Source organism: Ursus americanus, chromosome 35, assembly GCF_024610735.1.
Source record: "Ursus americanus isolate L20-20 chromosome 35, mUrsAme1.1.p, whole genome shotgun sequence".
In the NCBI taxonomy this organism is placed as follows: domain Eukaryota; kingdom Metazoa; phylum Chordata; class Mammalia; order Carnivora; family Ursidae; genus Ursus; species Ursus americanus.
The window spans coordinates 6,492,028-6,505,075 of record NC_142161.1 but is presented as its reverse complement, the minus strand read 5'-3'; the positions used below and the strand labels follow the sequence as shown (position 1 = coordinate 6,505,075).

Below are 13,048 nucleotides of genomic sequence, written 5' to 3'. Positions count from 1 at the left end.
CAGCTATCTTCCCCACACACCTTTCTTTATGCTGTCGTCGCTCCAGATGGGGCTAGAGTCACCATGTCAGAACTGCTGGGTGACTCCGGCTTCTCTTTCAGTGTTCGAATGGTTCAAGGGTGAACCTTCCCAGGCCGTCCTTTGTCTCTCAAACTAAGTTGTTTGAGAGCTTTCCTAAGTAAAGCCCATAGTGCATTATGTGCTGTGTATTTCAGGCAAATAAAATGTTTAAATCCACAGACTGAAAATGATCTTCACACATAAAATGAAATCTGATCAGTTTACAGCCCGACATGAACAGAACTCCCAAATTAGGCACTTCCAAATTCAGCACAGCAAACACTGCCAGCCGCCGAAGGAATTGGAGAAATCAAAGCCCTTCTAAATCTTCCTTCCATGACATATAAAAGATTCAGCAGAGTAGAGGTCAGAGAATATGAGGGGGGAAAATGTATAAAAGAAAAGAAAGATAGCTGAAATTTTTTTTTCAGTATGAAGGGATAGAACCTAATTATTCTTTTATGCAGAAAATCCCTTTGGCTGTACACATGAATAAGAGCACTCAAGGCAGCAACATTTTTCTTATAATTAGAAGAAATTATGATGTCTCTCTTGAAAGGCAGAATTTTCCTTATCATGAAAAACAGTGTTCTTTATCATCCTTACTTTTTATTAGAACCTTCAAAATGAGGCTTTCTTGAGCCTCTTGAAATAAATCCATTCCACTTTGAACTGCCGGAACTAACTATTAAAATGTGGCCTGATTCATCCTGAGAAATGGCCACATGCCCACTTGCCTGCGATAATAATGACTGCTAGGTAAATTATAAAGAGCACTGAATTCCTTTATCCCGCCACCTGAACCGTCCGAGATGGAAAATGTATTGATCACCCTTTTTAACAGGCTGGCATGTCTCATTTTCTCATGCATTTATTTATTTGTTTATTTTTCAACAAGTATTTATTAAGTGACCCTGTGACCAAGGCATTGGGGCAAGGGCCTAAGTTGGCGGTGGCTGCTATGAAAATTAAACGAAACACCACACCTAAGAGATGATACTCCTCAAAGAAACGAAGAGAATTTTTTTAAAATGGAGTTGGAAAGCACTGGAGAGTAACCGAGCCTTTTCATTTCATGTCTACTCTTCGTGGTGTGCAGACCATATGACGCAACTCGGAGTTCTTATTGGCAGCTGCTGAAGTATTGACGTCAAGGGTGGGAATTCACACGGCCGTGGCTTCTCTGCTCACCCGTCCTTGCTGGGTTCAGGGAAAGAGCCTCCTTCTAGGGCACTTCCCACAGCATGTGGCTTAGCCGTTCACCTCTCGGTACTTGGGGCTCACCTGCCCATGTATACACTCGATGTGTGCAAGTCTCTCCGGGGTCATTTGAGCTCGCTCGTCCTGCTTTTATTGTTCCCCGTATTTTCTTTGACTTTTTTTGTAGTTCTTTTCCACTTCTGTTTCTCACACATCCAAGGCACCTTAAGAAAGTCTGGAAAGAAGAGGGGAATAAATGAAAAACCCTTCCCATAGATGTAGCTCTAAGTTGCCACGAAAGACTACGTTTATTCCCGGTATCTTAATATTGGCCCTGAATTGTCATTGCCTACGATTATCAGCTTGCCTTTTTCTATTTGATAGGAAGTTACTGGAGAAGAGAGGCTATGTTCTATGTGTTTCTGAACCTTAACCATCTAATCACCACCGTGGGTGCTTGGCAAGTAATTTATAAATGAAGAACTGATCCTTAATCCTCCACGTAGATTGTATTCAATTTATTTAAATTCAAATCTTTGAGCACCTTGGCCATGTATAAGACTCTGGGCTACACGCTCCAGAAGGAGCAAAGCTTAGCAAAACGGAGTGTCTGTCTTCAGAGAGGCCTAAAGGGAAAAATTAAGCGAATGTAAACTAACCGTAACAAAGGCAAAAGTTTAACTCTTGGGGTATCTGTACACACAGAGAGTTAGAACACGTCCATCAATAGGCGTAAAAATATCATGATCCGGGACGCCTGGGTGGCACAGCGGTTAAGCGTCTGCCTTCAGCTCAGGGCGTGATCCCAGTGTTCCGGGATCGAGCCCCACATCAGGCTCCTCCGCTATGAGCCTGCTTCTTCCTCTCCCACTCCCTCTGCTTGTGTTCCCTCTCTCGCTGGCTGTCTCTGTCTCTGTCAAATAAATAAATAAAATCTTTAAAAAAGAAATATCATGATCCATTCTTCTCTTCCCTGTCTGTATAATTATAGACACATATGTAAAAGACAACATTGACAGTCATCATCGAGAAGAATAAACACGTCCCATGACTGTACAACAGGCCCATGCACAAGCTGTAAGCGTGTAACGCGATTTTTTTTTTTTTAGAGTACCAAGTGAGGGGTGGAACACATTGGGCTGAGGGGGCGGGAATGACATTCTTAGAGATCATTTAAAACAGGCCTACAGGGGTGGTAAAATGTCATCAAGAAAAGACGCACATGATATGCCATGTGCAAAAGAAGAACAATTAGAGAGGAACGTGGGGGAAAGACTCAGAGTGCTGAATTGTTAGTTTGGACAGGAGATTGGGTTGGAAGATGGACGGGTCTCTCTTAAAGCTAGAGTCTCAGAGGCTGAGCCACCACTCAGCCTCAAGAAACAAACATTTCTACCTAGATTTCGATGGAAGCACCTATAGGACACCAAATGGAATGCCTGAAGACCCAGATGGGTCTCTTTATAAGGAAAGCGTTTGAGTCCGTTGTCTCATGTCTCCTACACTCTTCATTAATTGGGAAACTTAGGTTGTAGGATAAATGCGCAATAATTATTCACTGACAGACTATTGAGGCTTATATCCAAGGCTTGAGCTGTGAACTAAAAATAACAAGTGCATAGCTTTTTCCTATATTTGCACATTAGTCCCCAGAAACGGAGCTTTTTAACTCCTAGCAACCATATCAGGTGGCAGCCTGATCAAAGTGTATACAAATGGTTTTGGAAAAGATTAATGTTGTTTTTTTTTTTCTCCCAAATTGCTTTTGGTGTAAAGAGATCTAGAAATGTGTTACTGTATAAGTAAGAGAACTGGCATACTTTAAGAACACATTATATATTATCTCAGCTATTAATTATATGTACTCTTATTTACGTGTGCATGTATTCAAACATATGTATCAATTGCCAGATCTGAGGCTCTAAATAAGGTTGAGGTGATTGTGAAGATAACGGAGGTAGGATTTCTACTCCTAAGGGTTCACAGTTTAGGATGCAAAAAGGATACAAAATAATGGAAAAGGTTTTGTCACTAAGGAGATCTCAATTCCTTCCCCAAATACTGCCACTAATAGCACTGAGACTAGGTAATCACTTATTTTTAACACGCGTTGGTTCTGACAGATCAAATTCTCTTTTGGAATAATTATATATTTAGCCATTTAACTTTTTATTAAAATAGCTATTGGTTTTGTGATAAGAAAAACAGCAATATTTAAAAATTATAATGTAATATTGGCTCCAAAGGGTAAAAATAAATAATTTAGTTAAAACTATCCAAAGAAATATTTTAATAAGACAGTCTTTGGAAATATGTGGAGAGGCAAATAATTTAAAAACCCAATGCCTTGTCTCTCAATAAATGTTATGATTGAACATAATGTATTATTGTTAATAGGAATAATTACGAAAAAAGGCTCATTTATGTTGTATTTATTTTACAGCAATTTGAAATAAACGTAGCCCATAATTTACTTTCAGATCTAGATCAGAAGGTTTAAGGAAGATCACTCTGGTTGACTGTAGTCTCATGACTGCCAAGAACACAGATGTCTTTAGAATCACTAAACAACCGTCTCATACAGCCTCTTCTCCCTTGTAGTGGTTCGAGTTCTTTATGTAGCCATCCGTATAAGCTACCTATGTGCCTACTTTTTTTAATACTGTTTTTCAAAAATGCCCATCCAGTCTGATGCAGCATAAATGCTGTTGACCCACAGGTTAAGATTTTTCCATCCTAATTGCCGTGCGTGTGAGAAGAGGGTTTGAGAATGCGATTGTTTCTTGTGATCCTTGCACATCCACAACTTAGATTTTTCAACAACGGGTTTTTCTGGTTCGCCCTTTTGGACAACTGGCTGGATCCTAAGGAGTTAACATAGTTTAAGACTTGAAAGAGAAAAATGTTCCTAGCAAAAAAAGGCTTACAGCAAAATAATGAGTGCCAAGGTTGAAGCTGCTCTTTCTTTGCTTTAGTGCCAGAGCTGCATTATTCACAACTGCCAATCAGCTAATCTGAAAAGAATTTGTTCTTTACTGCATTTCTCCTGTATTGCTCCCACCCCACTGGTCTGGTGTACATTGCCTCCAGCTAGGAGGGTTTAGAAATAGCTCCTAAACAGACAACAAATGCTAGTCTGTGAATCGAAGGGCAGTGGACACTGTGGAGAGAAAGGGCTTTTGCTCACCCCCATTTCCTTTTTCACATTTGGCCTTTGCTACCGCCGTCCTGAAAAGCTCGGCTACTGCAAAAAGGAGAAATCGCCTGTCAATTTCTGAAAATTCAACCCTGAGCTTCTACTGAAGATTCGGGGTGCAGGATGGGTTGCAGCTCCCTGAGACATTGGGGGCAGAAAAAAAAAAAAAAACCAACCCTTTTAACTCTATAGGAAATGAATTTTAACAAATTCTGTGGCTACTGCCTAAACTGAACACTATTAGGTGTGAGGTGAGGGAATGAGACCTCATGATTTACCGTTAAAAACAAGAGACGGAGGTGCGATCCATGTCCTGCGGTTACCCCTACGTTGACATTTGGTGTCCTCACAAAGGCTCGCTGTGTTGTTATGCCAAATGTGAGCATGCGTGCATGGATGCGCAATGTTAATAGAGGTATAAAAATAGATATGTGTATAAATAATTGGAGGGGTATCTTTGAACCAGGCAAGGAGTGGTATCTTGGCCAATTTGATTAAGGCCCCAGGGTACTTTTTCCCCCTTTGGTGTATATTCATGAAGCACCAGTTAAGAGTGTTGGAATTGATGTAGGTCTACTGGGGAGTAATTATCACTCAGTGCATTAGCAGTGAAAAATCAGAGATCGTTGCCAGCTTTCCTCACTTCCAAAGCCAAGCTAACCGTTCTCCCAGATCGCGTTAACTGGCTTTGGTTACTTTCTTGCACTAACTCACCAAGTGTCAACACAAGAGTGACACTGGCTCCCGGTGCCATTCTGAGGAAAAGACGACTCGGAGAGGCTCTTAGTTCTACACCAGGAATGGCTGCGTGCTCCAAATGGGCACACACCCAGGGGATGTCTAGCTGGCAGGCTCGCGGGGTGCGGACTGGGTCTGAGCGGCTGTGCTTTCGCTGCTGCTGTTAGTTCCTGAGCTCAGGTACACAGATGCGGTCGGAGTATTCGGCGGACTGAGGTGATGCGCAGTAGACAACTCAGATGCACGTGCGAGTGCTCCCCAGCTCACGTCAATTCCCAGTAGAGGCTGGAGCTCCGTTGCCAGCCCCAGGCTCGCCGTCAGCCCCTTGGGACGGGCCCAGCACCCCCCTCTCAGCACAGCCCTCTATGCTGCCAACCCAACCCCGCTTTCACTGCTGCCCCCGCCATGTCCCGCCAGCCCCCCACCCTCCCCTTAGCTCCCACCCACTGATCCCCTTCCTGCCACTCCGCTAACCCCTTTTCACTCCAGAGCATCTCAGCCTCCCGGGGAGTAGCGGGAGCACGAGGCCATCAGGCAGGCAGCGGCACCGTGGGCCACGGGTACCAAGTGTGAGATCCCACCAGGCTCAAGCGAGCCAAGCCCCAGCGTAGCTGCGAGCGGTGGGGCAGGAGTCGACTGCGGCAGCCAGTTATCCTGGCAAGGAACGATACTTGAATCATTTAACAGACCCCGTGGCTCCTAAAACAGTTAAGTCCTTTGGTTTTTTGGTCAGAGACAGTTCATTTGTTAAGACAGACGGCTGAGAATCTAACGAATGCATCATTTTAGCCTCCTGAATTTGCTTTGCCGCTGCCACCACGACCGGGTGTGTATATAATGCCACTGAAATGTGATTTTGTCACGAACGCACTGCATCCATGTGCCTGAAGTGCACAAGCCTAGGTGTGTGTCTATAAATACTATACCCAGAGAGGTAGAGTGAGAAGGGGCAGGGGCGGGGGGTGGGGGGTGTGGAGCGTCAGAGCGCAGGCGCAGCACGGGACTGGAAGGAGGAAAAAAAAAAAAAAAAAAACCAAAGGACTCACTGCAATGCAGTTTTACATACAGGCCTGTAGGAGCAACCGGAATGTTATTAGACCATAAAAGCACATCAGGCTGATTTATGGTTTCTGATCAAGGTTTCTGTGAAAATTACTCTGCATCATCGGCTCAAGGTGACTGCTACCATTAATGTGTGGAAAATAAATGAGATGGGGAGGCTGATAGCACAGGAAGGAAGGGAAGCGCTGAGGCAGTTTGTACAGCTCAGGTCCCCCATTTTGTTTCACAGTGCAGAGAAGCCTGCCATCAGAATGATTGCTGTGGGGCAGGAGAGGCAATTCTTGGTAATTAGATCTTATGGCATGTAGCTGATGCTTTCTCATAGCGAATAGATCAGGGCGGTAGGACGAATGCCTGCTCGCCGCATGCCTTCTTTTCTGTTTTCTGCTCCTATTCAGAGAGCAGAGTTTGAATGCAGGAGGAAAAACATTGCAACGCTGTTTTCCTGATTCCCTGTGTTTCTACTGGTATGCAGTCCCGCTCGCCTGTGTTCCTGACTCTTGTTTGTTTCCCATCTCCCCCCAAATAGATAATCTTCCAAATTTGAGACTTTCCAAAAGAAGTGAGAGCTGGAAATAGTTTATATATTATCTGATCGCCACAAAAGAGTTGCGCCGGTCTTCCCATGCCTGCTCTAGAATTTATCACCAAAGCATTTCGTTGATGGAATGCCCGGCTGCTTGTTTTAGTGTGAACGAATACCATATATCCCAAGATTTTCCTGTGAGATCGTTGCTGCAAAATGTACGAAAGCCGTTTGCTTGAAAAATGCCCTTTCCTCCTTTTTTTCTTTGCTCTTGTAGTCATTATGAACTCTGGTTGAGCAGTTGCTTATATTGGGTATCTCCATATTGACTCAGACTTGGGAATTAGACTCTATTCCAGGAGTTGGATTCTATATGCAAAGTAGAGAACGCTGCATTTTGGAATGCTTGAGAGGAATCCGAATAGATTAAAGATTTTAAAATCTTTTTACTGCATCCCTTTCCTCAGCTCTTAAAACTCGCCCTCTGGTGCTTCTGTGTGGCATTCCACATCTGGAACGAGTTGGTGTCTGCTCTCACAGCTGGCTTCTGCTGTGGTGATGGCCATTAAGAGACACGGCTTCAAGGAAACCCACAGGCCAGAGAACACTCAGGCAGTCTTGCCAGGAAAGAATGGAGACCTGTATTTCTCTTACTCTATAGTTTTGAGTAGATGTTTCAATGACACATTCCACTCTAAACGCCCACCTTTAAGGTCATAGCAAGGCTAGATTGAGACTTTCATCCCTAGACATACCACACACACACACACACACACACACACGCACACACACCCTGGATTACTGAGACAAATATTCAACATTAGTACTTCTTAGACATGTTGTCAAGGATTCTGTTTCAAAAGCTCAAATCTAGTGGCCATTCTACCCCCCCCCCAATACAAACTACAAAAGGATTTAAATGAGGCAAAGGATTCTAGTATACATACAGTGCTTAAAATTCTTCCAAAAGCTTTCACTGCCATTGTCATTTGATCATCATGACAGGGCCAAGAGATCACTAAGATTTTCATCATGATCTTGTTACAGATGGAGAGGCAAACTCAGAGAAACTAGGTGTTTTGCCTGAGATCTTTTCATTCACAGTAGTAGAGCCAGTCCTCCATATCTTTCCCTTTATCTAGGCTATTATTGTATTTTTTCTTTTGTTTTTGTTTTTTAAATCTTTGTTCTGGGAGAAAACAGACTGCTGTTTCTATAGTGACTCTCCTTTGATCAAGAGGCAAGACACTAGGTAAGGCTCCTACTTTCGTTTCTTTGGTTTGCTCAGCTTTATATGGGCTAGAAAGTTTCTATAGAAACTTCTAGAACTTTTTTTTTTTCTCCTCCAAATCTTGCTCAGGAACCACACTGTTCAGAGGTGAAGACCTAGTCACAACCAACATTTTGGAAACAGAAAAGTACTCCCTTCCCATCTTCCATCTCCAAATCTCACCACCAACATACACGTGTGTGTGCCCCTTACGCCCCCCCCCCCCCACACACCCATTTCTGTTTGAAAGAGAAAATTTTAAGAGAGGAGCCAGCAATTCTTAGGAGTATATGGGCATCCTAAATATAAGATTTAATTAAAATTTGGGGCATCCTACATTTTCAGATTAATATTTAGCTCTGAAAATAGTTGCTAAACTCCACAAAGAGGCAAAGGCACAACGAGAGGTTCCAGACGGACATGTGCCAAAGTAAAGGAGCATCTGAGATGTTGCCAGATTGCTGTTGCTTGATGGCCTGGCACAAGCTGAATGGATTTAATATATCTCCCTTCATATGGGGTCACCCCTCATCATGCAGCTTCATTTAATTTGGCAAAAGCTACCTTTTACAGTAAAAGATTCTACAATTTGCTAATTTCTTCAGCTTCAAAAGAATTATTGATCTTTGGAAAGGTCCGTTTGTAAACTCAAGGATAATGGTAGGGTATTAGGAATTCAGGCACCTACGAGGGTATGGAAATGTTAGGGAGAAAAAGGCACATTCTTCCTTTAAAAGAAACAACGCGTTGCTTGAGAAATGGAGAGTTGATTGATCACAGATCTTCCTCTTTCCAAAAAAATCTATTTCCAAAATCTGTCCCCTTCATGATCTTAGTATAGTTTATTGGATTTCTATAGCCTGTTGTAGGTACAAAACTTGATCAGTGTTTCTGTACCTTGTACTAGGCCTGGTGGAGAATTTTCAGTTCCAGATGTGGTCAAATCTCTTCATCGCTTCTATCTTCCCTGACTAAAACCTCAACATCTCCAACTCCTTCTTTCCCTCTCTTTCGTCTAGAAGATGAAATACTCAAGGATCAAAAAGAAACCAGAACCACTGGGGGAAAAAGGCTGACTTTCAGTTCCACAGAAAATATTTGGAAAGGCCTCAGGGTGGGACCACACTGACTAACAGTCACAACAAGGTAGAGGGAAAAATACAGTGCCACACTAGTGTTAGAGCCCAGTGACCAGCTGCTCTGAAGTCAGTCGCCTGCAAGATGCTCTGTGTGGGTTAGAATTTTTTTTTTTCTAATAATAACACTGTATATCTGACTTTCTACAAAAGGCCACTAAAACCTAATGCATGGCTGAGAGAAACACCCAAATGTCCTGGTGGCACATATGTGTGTGTCTTAGAGGATCTAGGAAGTCAGAGGGGGAATGACTAGAGATGGGGACCACCTTTCCTTTCAACAAGATTCAGCTCTCTACTCTCCTTTGCCCCAAGACAATAAGCAGAGTAGCTAAACTGCTTAAACCTTCATTCTTCATAATGCACAGAGCAGACATTGTCTCCCTTCAGAGGAACCCTGCCTTTTCTTTCCCATAATTGGCTAGAAAAAAAATGCCACACTTTCTCTCCTGTAAGGAAACGCATCGTGGTAGATATGTTTAAATTTAGGGCAATGGATGGAATCAATTTGCCTCTCAGTCCTTAAAGCCCAAAGCCCCAAGCCCATACATTTCCTTGGGGAATCAGTGCTTATACAATGGCCTTGTGTTTTGTCATTTTTTTCTATAAAAATACTCAATTTTTTAAAGTACTGTAATTTTGAAAATTTCCATTTATTCCAGAAGACTTCATCTAGTGGCCAATCAGACAAAAGAAGCCAGCAGAATGACAAAGCCCTTCAATAAGCTGATCAGAATGTTTCCAGACTTTATATGATAAACACAATTTACCTCAAGGAAGATTTCATTTTCCTTGTGCTCCTTACTTAGTTTAGTAAACCTTTACAGAAAACTTTTCTAGCTATGAAGCTCTTATGTGTGCAAGAGAACCCACCTCAAAACGCACCCTCTTCACAGAGCACAAAGCCAACTCACTGCTGTTAACCATTTTTAGGACAATCAACCGTGACAGGATATGAATGACAAAGGCTGTTTTGATAAAGAAATCAAACTTTTCTTTCCTTCCTGTGTTGCAGAAGTTTAAAATTAAGCATCCCTTGCCTTCAAAGAAAGTCCATTTTTTGGTTAATTAACTTTGGTTATAAAGGCTCAACATGAAGGGCTGCAAAATAACCTGAAGATTATTGAGGGATTATGGAGAACACGAAAGAGAAAGGATTTGGGTACTTAGTAAATACCTTAGACAAAAGCATAGAGGAAAGGACATGGGACCTTTTCTGTCAACCCAGAAGAAATTCTTCCTCTTCTCACGAGAGAGGGGGGGAAGGGTGGCAGGGCTGTAGCTAGGAAAATAGGGATCTTTGGTCGATGCCGATTTCACAAGCATGACAACATGATCCACAGGGAGCACGGCATCTTCCTAACAGACATTTGGGCATCCAGAAACTGTCTGGGAACTGGCTCAACACAGCAGATCATACAACCATCGTGTGTACCAGGTGTCAAACTGGTGGCCTTTCTATTATTTCTGGAGAGGATTTCCCTTTACTTCCAAACAACCACTTGCCTACAGATGGCCCAGCCGGAGTGATGCTTGTTTAGTTCTTAAATATGCTGGGTCTCCATTTGATTTATCCTTTGCAAATCCCACCATTCTTATACCGCTAGGACCCTGACCACATCATGGCTCAAGACAAGAAGCCTGGCATCATGACTTAAAGGCATCAATGGATAGAAATAGACAGACACCCACTTGAGCTAAGGTAGTACTTTCACTTCTGAAGGAAATGAAATTCTTAGAATTCACAGGTAGTACAGCCCAGTTATCGGGGTAGAAGAACCTATTGAGAACCAGGAATATTCACTTGCCTGGAGAGTCTGCTGTGCATATCGCCATTGTCAACCCACTGCCATGTTAGATTGAACCATAAAGAAATGTCCAGTTGTCAAATGTTCAACCATTTGGGGTCTATTAAAATGGAAATTTTGTGTTATCTAACATAATCACAGAATATCTGGGGACTTGAGAAGCCAGCCAGTGAGGGCTACAAGTTGTCTATGGAAGAAGAGCTAAACAACATTATTCTGGTGGAGGAGGGAGGAGACATAAAAGGAACTTACAAGGACGCTTCATTTGCTTAGCAAACACCCTGCTTTTACCGAGATCCCTTTCCTCCCGTGTTCACCTCACTATCCTTGTCACTGACACTGGTCTGAACCACTGTGCTAACTCTTTCTATCACATACACAACTAAAAGCATACGTGTGGACTTTTATTTTTTAAATTTTGTCTTCAGGCTCTTTATTTTCTTTCTAGACACTTCCTCTTGTATCACAATGGCTTTAACTATCACACCAGGATCTGAGATTCTCAATCAACATCTATGCTTCCTCCCTTCCTCTAACATACCCACATATCTTCGGGCTTTTTTTTTTTTTTTAATAATTTCATCTTTAAGTTCAACATGTCCCATTTCAAACTCTCCAGTTTCTTACTTTATTTGAGCAGAGTAGTTGAATCCAAGCCCCATTACATGGCTCTCAAACGTATTTTTCCTGAGCGAGGTATTGCTGATTGAATGGAGCTGTGACCTGATTGCTCACACCACTCCTCTTAGTCACCCACGTGTGGAACGTCAAGTCAGTTGTGATTTCTCCCTACCATCTTCTGTACCTTGTTACCATGTCCTAAATTACCCTCCATCCACAAATCTCTTATGTCTTTTTATTAATTCAGCAGTAGTAAGTGCTTTTTATGTCCCACTCTCATTACTAGCTATCCCTTTCCATCTTTTCCTTCCCCTGGCTGCTGCTGCACTTTAGGCCCTTATTGTCTTGGTTTTGTGTATTGCTCTCCCAACTGTTTATCTTATTTTATTTTTCCTTCCCTTCCCCTTTGTTCATCAGTTTTGTTTCTTAAATTCCACATACAAGTGAAATCATATGGTATTTGTCTTTCTCTGACTAATTTATTTCACTTAGCATAATATACTCCAACTGTTCATATCAAACCACCCCTTCACTGCTGCCAAATTAATGTTTTTTTGCCATTTTTTTTTTACATTTTATGAATCAGACCCAAAGATGAATGGTCATTTACCAAATAAAATGGAAAAAATGAAAGAGGAAAGAAAATAAAAACCAGCACGAGGCTGGTCACCAAGGCAAGACAGAACCCCACAGTTACTGGGAAACTCACAATGTCCGTAGTATTCCAAGGGAATGGCAGGCTTAGCAGAATTCAGGCATAGACAGCATGAGAATTTCCAAGAGGAACAATCGGGTTTTCAATCTGATGCATTAGAAATAAAAATGAGAATGATGGGTAACTCCAGAGGTCACGGAGGGGTAGCCAATACTAAGCTCCACCAGATATAGGGGTGAAGATGTTGAGTCTGTTGAAATATTTTACGCCTTACTTAGTCTAGTATGAGAACTTGGCATGGTTGTTTTGAGGGAGGAAGTTAAGTAGGTCCAGCCTTGTGGAACTAGGGAAATAGAGCAGAGGCTAATAATCCTATTATTTCTCTGTTCAAAAACACTGGCTCTTTATTGCCTTTAATTGTCGATGAAATCTTCACCATGTCCCTCAACCCACCTTCCTGGCTTTGCTTTCAACAACTTCCCTACATACTCCTTATAATCCATCCAGCCTTCAAAATGCCTACACTTTTCCGCTTTATGCCTTACTGGTTGCCTCTCCCTGATCTGCTCTTGTTTCCTCAACAATGCCATTCGGAATACCGTCTGCTATTCAGTTTCTGGCTTAGATCCCACCTCCCTCCAAAAGTATCCCCGAATCAGATAGATAGGTAGCATTGCTTCCTCCTTGGGACTCTCCATTTCTCAGATGCATGCCACGTTGAAAGCAAATTCTAAGGATATAACCAAATGCTTCCACATAGTGTTCAGAAGAATACG

At 42.3% G+C, this 13,048-nt stretch overlaps 1 protein-coding gene across 3 annotated transcripts in view; it reads right to left on the bottom strand.

The window, feature by feature from the left end:
• Positions 1-707: 707 nt before the first annotated feature.
• The window catches only part of LOC123795729 (uncharacterized), a 486,557-nt gene continuing 474,216 nt past the window's right edge, over positions 708-13,048 (bottom strand). For all 3 annotated transcript variants that reach the window (XM_087858964.1, XM_087858965.1, XM_087858967.1), the window contains one exon: positions 708-1,495. In XM_087858964.1, the coding sequence (XP_087715090.1) occupies positions 1,286-1,495 (210 nt within the window). In that variant the 3' untranslated portion in view covers positions 708-1,285. The remainder of the gene's footprint in view (positions 1,496-13,048) is intronic.